We start from the raw sequence: 6,000 nt of genomic DNA, 5'->3' as shown, positions 1-6,000 counted from the left end.
TGTATGGAAGTTCTTTAAAAAAAAAAGGGAACAACGTACCTGTTTCTTGCAACTTGTGCGGCAAAACGTATAAAACTTGTGGAAACACAACAAATTTGGCAACACATTTAAAAGTGAAGCACCATTATGCTTATTTGCAAATGGTAAACATACAAAATTCATCGAAAACCGAAAAGTTCAGGAATGATACTATAGATGTTGCGTCGGTAAACTTTGATGACACCAGTGTTGATGTAAGTCTCAAAAGATCCAAATTAAAATTGCAATAGTTAGTCAACTTTGACATGAGAAATTATTAAATCTGAACATAGCTACGTCAGAGGTTCCAAGCAGTGGCTGTGTCCCCAATGAACTGAAGCAGTATTTGGACCAACCACTTTTAGAAAGAAAATCTGATCCAATAAAGTTCTGGATAAATTGTCGTCATTTCACGCCGGTTCTCTCGGATATCTCTCTAAAATATATGATTTGCCAAGCTTCTTCAGTGTCATCTGAAAGGGTTGCTTCAGTGGTGAATTTGGCTGTACCGAATGAAAGGAGCAGATTAACAGGGGAGCACACCAAACAAAGAGTGCTCCTGATGTCAATATCAGACAAATATTGGTATGAATGAATAATGTATTTTTGTTGTGTTGATGATGTTGATTTTTCTTGGCTTTTCTGTATATTCAAATAATAAAACTGATGTCAAAACCACCAGATGTGTATTTGCTTTAAAATTTCGAATATTTCGGCAATTTTTATAGATAATCGCTTATTGCACAGACAATATCGATATATCAACATATCGATATATTTAGTCAATACTTATCGATATATTTGAAAAACATCGATACGATATATATCGATATTTTTTCCTCATTTGCCCATCCCTACGACAGATCCGTATGGTTTATCTGCAAGATCACCTGTTCCACAGAAACATGCATCAACCTTGCATAATTCGGCCGCAAAGTGCTGCCGACCATGGTCTTGCATGATCGGATGCTACATGAGATGCTACCTGGCTTGCTCAGCACATTGAAAACACCAACATCCACACCAACACGTATTCGCGTGTGGTATATGCTTTTATACTCACACTCACTCGCGAACCTTCCGCTCTACCTAATCCTCCTTGTTTCCGAGTTTGTAATATTTAAGAGATTTTTGAATACTGATATAGTGATGTATTTTACTTGGCACTTGGCAACAGTGACTGTCAGCTAATTTCGGAACGCACCGCAAGTCTTTGTCGTGTAAACATAGCCCGAATCTTCATGATGTCGTTAGAAACTCGCTTCCGGATTGACGGTATTTCAAGTGCAGCTGTAATTATGAAATATAGTACGTTGTCCTATGCCATTGTTTAAATAATTGTCTGTGACTGTCGTTACAACGAATATAGTTGAAAGAAAAAATCCATTCGCTAATCGTGAGTAGCAAAATGGATAGTTGGCGTGGTCCAGGAACGGTGAGAGCACCAGCAGCGTCTCCGATCGTCTTTTGTTTACAACAGGATTTTCAACGTGTTTGCCTGTTCTAACCGCAAATAATGCGGTTTTCTATGACAGTTTGACAGTTCTCTGGGTGATATAATAACCACTTAAATATCGCTTCAGTTCAACAAATTCTCTGCCATCGTCCAACGTCGAGACTAAGGACTTGATTTGAATAATAATGTCTGGTGCTGATTTGTGTCGACTCTGTGCCGAAGCTAAGGACAAGCTTATTGGTATTTACGACGCTGAAGGTCAGAAGTTGGGAATCGAGTTGAAGATATTGAAGTGTCTTCAAATTCAGGTACTTTGTAGTTAAATTCTACTTAGATAAAGCTGAAGTTAGTAACGTCAATGTAACATGTAAGAATGGGGAAAACAACACTATTTTCCAATTGAAGATACACTTTCCATTTGTCAAGTTATAAAAATTACAGTATATTTTGCTTTACTCTCGTTCGCAGAATTTCAAAGTATTCTCAAGTTGCAGTTATTGGTTTTTCCTGGCATGCGTTGTTGCAATAACATTACTAACTTCGATACTATGTATTTCGGCTATCCTCGATAATGTGAAACAAAAAAGCCAAGTGTTGAGGGAAAAAGCAAAGCAATGTTAAAAGTAAAAGTAGAATCAAATTACTTACATTTTTTTTTTCAATACCCATTCCCTGTTTGCCATGTTCTGACATGACTTATTTTCGCAGGTTGTGATCAACGACACCCTACCGCTTGCGGTGTGCTTAGACTGTTGCGTACAGCTTGATCAGTGCAGTGATTTTTTTGAAAAAACTAATCAGGCGCAAAGTTCACTCCGCAATTTGATTACCGAGACAAAACCAAGTGTGCAAATGGGGCGCGTCGATTTGAATTATGTCGAAAAGACTATGGATTTTCCAAAGGAAGAGCAAAGTCAAGAAGAAGGGATGCTAGAGTGCCAATTGTCAGAGAATTACATTGACGATTCAGTCATGTACTTTAATGACGAGCAAAACAATGTTACTGATAATGATGACAATGGTGATAGTAGTAATGGGCATGCAAAATATAATTCTGAGGAGATGTTGGAATCTGTTAAACATCAGATTGGCTGCGGGGTTGAATCGAAAAAAAAATCAAACAAACAAACAAAGAAGAGAACAAAGCGCAAAGCACAGATGCAAAAACTTGAAGTACTTGAATTAGGTATTACCTCTGATTTAGAAGAGAAATGTATGGATTTGAACACCAAAGTCAAGATCAAGATACCTGATAACTACATGACAGGTATGAATGCAGAACTTTTCCTCGATGCTGAAACTTGAAGAGGTTTTAAAATTGATAACGAATAAGTATTTTTTGATAATTTTGTTGCAAGCTGGTCACATACTGAGTTTTTGTCAAATTATTACATCCATACGTGTTTACCCTAAACTTGCAAAAGAAAAAGATACCAATATCATGGAAAAGAACTTGCATTTTTTTTTTTTTTTTTTTTTAACTATTCCAGAACTGAAAAATTCAGTAGCCCTGCTCAATTTCAACTCTCTGTGGGAGCTTTTTGTTAATGGAATCTGTCAGCACAGTACGACACAGTGTCTGACATGGTGCGTTCCAAAAACAGCAAGTTACACTCAGTTGACACAGCTCAAAAGCTGTTTCAACAGCACCCCTACACTGTGCCGGAGTGCATTTGGCTATAACACTCTGTCGCTTTGTGTCAGCTTGAAGGAAAGCGTCCAATCTCTTATTTAGTTTGGTAAACTATTTATTACAAATTCAGAGAAACAGATATTTTTCTCTTTCTGTGGTAAATTCAATAATACTATTTGTTGATTAAAATCATTATCAGTGTAGTTTTGGAAAATCAAATATTTAGCAATGCCAATTTGATATAGAATAAAACTGATGTAGTGAGATAGTAGAGAATGGTCTTCTGAATAAAATAACTCATCAAAGAGTGAATTCCAATCAACATACTGGACATCTCATCGTTTTACAGTGAATCAAAATGAAAAACCGTTATCTGAGCACTTATTTATAATGTTTTTTTTTTATCGGTTGCATGTTCGAGGTAATCGTAGCTCACGATTGTAATACTCTAATAAACATCTGCGACCATCTCATAATAAAATTGCCGAAAGAGTATTTATTTTCAACTACCAAACTTGTTTAACAAGTCCTGCAAGTCAGTGATTTACACAGATGCAAGACCTCATTAAAATTTGTACTGAATATGTAGAAATAGTTCCTTAAAGTTAAATTTTCTGGGCATCTACTGTGTGAAAAAACGTGGAAAACTTAGAAGGTTGAAGTTTGTAATGTTATATGCCCATTAATTTAACAATGCACTTTTAGCCATTTATAAATACCAATTTCAGGTTGATAATTAATTATGTTTCCTCAAGTTCTGTAACTCTTATGAGATTCTCGTGGATACATAAATCAGCATAGGGTTCTGAATCTGAAGATTGTAGAGATCAAGGAAGCGTCAGGGAATTCTGGAAATTTGAACTAGTATTGCCAGTTTAGGTATTTAACGAATAAAGCTTCGAACAAATCGTTAGCAAAAACATGTCTATGATTTGTTTGATAGTTATGGAGACCTGAACGTGGCAGAGGAATTATTCTTAGAATTTGGCTGTCGTCCACAAGGGTAACTTTATTCTGTCTCCTTCCATAACGTCACTCAGTTCTCTGAATCATTTAAAATCTGACGAATCCCTGACTTCCCGGATTTTGTTGACGAGTGGCCACCTTTTATACCGAGAGGAAATGGTGAAAGTTAGCAGGTTGAGAGATTGATTGCGCATGCACAAGATAATTGAACTTTATTGGTCAGCGATAATATTCTCGCCTGTATCTACGAAGCCAACTTACTCGAGACGGTTGCTGCATAAGAGCTGTCAAAATCTTTTGCATCCAGTGGCAAATTGAGATTGTGTGGTTATGATTACTTATAGTAGTCATCAGTCAACGGTCAAACAACAATAAAAGTATTATTTTTCATTCTTCAGTCTGCTTATTAAGATCAGTCAAGCTGGTACCCGCTCCATAGGGAAACAAACTTCTATTGACAGCAAAATTTTGTGCTATTAATATGTAATTTTTTTGCCCAATACGCGATTTTTGTGCTCAAACTGTATAGTTGGAATCATCAATTTCCGGAGGGGTTTCAGTTGTACCGAACCCAGCACCCCGATGACTGAACACATTACCTAATCGAAGTGAAAGGCGCACTGTGCTTTTTATGTGCTCTCTGAAAACCCGTCAGTCAAGTTCGAAAAACCGTTCCTTGCGGCCGAAAGCACCCCCGACAGCTCACCGAACATCCCCGGAATGCGACATGTAACGGAATCAAAGTAGAGTGCGCTCCAGGAATATATGCTTCTTATGAGCTCTACGAAAACCCCACAGTCCAGTCCGAAACAGTTATATCAAGCTGGAACCGCCACATTCGAAAATCGATATATCTCCTATAGAATAATTGAGGGCTAAATAAAGGCTACTTGAATGCTCTATTTTCAAGATAAATGCTCCGCGCTTTTTGAAAAGAACCTGTGGCGGTGCCACCTCGAGATAAACCTGGAATCGCCATGCCGAAAACAACTGTATCGAAAAACAATTTTCGAACAAGTGTTCTCGCCAGAATTAAACACTCATTAAAGGCTCTAGGAGTCCATTAATGAAACATTTTTTGAAAGCCACCGCTAGGCGAGACCCCCGCTCCCCGAATTCTAAAAGCCGGTGTAGCTGTTTGACAAAGTTAGAGTTCCAAGAAGCTTCAAAATGACTTCGGAATTTAAGGCTCTCGATGCATTGCCCGTGCGAATTGAATGCTCCACCCTCGGGGGCTACTGCCAAACTCGAAAAAATTATGTAATTCATTGGTGGAACAAGTTACACGGTTCCAAGAGGCGTCAAAATAACTCTGGAATGGAAGGCTCTCAATATACTGCCTATGCAAATTATAAATGCCCATCCCCAAAGGGGGAACCACCCTCGAACTCGACAGGTATCAAATTACTCTGGAATTAAGGGGTTAGGTGGGTTTCAAAATTTCAAAAAATCGAATTTTTTTTTTTGCTTTGCTTATAATTGAATATGTTGAGAATATTTCTTTAAAATTTCAAAACGATCCGAGTCATATTCCAAGAGATATAGCCTTCGGATGTTTCACCCATCAGGCTATAACCGAGCGTGACGCAGGTATATGGAGGCAGGTATATCGAGGCAGCTGCTTAGCTATTGTTCGTTTATTTTTGTGATGCGAATACTAGGCTCAGGACTTGCCGGATGTAAAAAATTCTGTGGTTTGATGGATATAAGTTCCTAATTTTTGAATGCATCAACGTACAATTTTTATGTTGATAAAATACATGAGTGCGTCATAACTGTTGCCGAATCAATTTTGTTGTCTGCTGCAAATCAAGAAAAAAATTAACGTGTGATGAAAATAATGTTGAAGATACGACAGATGTTACCGTGTCAGGTGATGGCAGGTGGAAAAACGTGGGTTTGCATCATTATATGGTGTAAGTACGAT

General features: G+C 37.7%; 1 protein-coding gene across 4 annotated transcripts in view; it reads left to right on the top strand.

Annotated features, from left to right (window-relative positions):
• The first annotated feature begins 1,243 nt into the window (after window positions 1–1,243).
• The window catches only part of LOC124182969 (zinc finger protein interacting with ribonucleoprotein K-like), a 134,835-nt gene continuing 130,078 nt past the window's right edge, over window positions 1,244–6,000 (top strand). For all 4 annotated transcript variants that reach the window (XM_046570855.1, XM_046570854.1, XM_046570853.1 and 1 more), the window contains exons 1-2: window positions 1,244–1,782; window positions 2,183–2,741. In XM_046570855.1, coding sequence (XP_046426811.1) covers window positions 1,660–1,782; window positions 2,183–2,741 — 682 coding nt within the window. In that variant the 5' untranslated portion in view covers window positions 1,244–1,659. The remainder of the gene's footprint in view (window positions 1,783–2,182; window positions 2,742–6,000) is intronic.

This window comes from Neodiprion fabricii, chromosome 5, assembly GCF_021155785.1.
Source record: "Neodiprion fabricii isolate iyNeoFabr1 chromosome 5, iyNeoFabr1.1, whole genome shotgun sequence".
NCBI lineage: Eukaryota > Metazoa > Arthropoda > Insecta > Hymenoptera > Diprionidae > Neodiprion > Neodiprion fabricii.
Note: the sequence above shows the minus strand (reverse complement) of the source record. Positions and strands in the feature narration are given on the sequence as shown.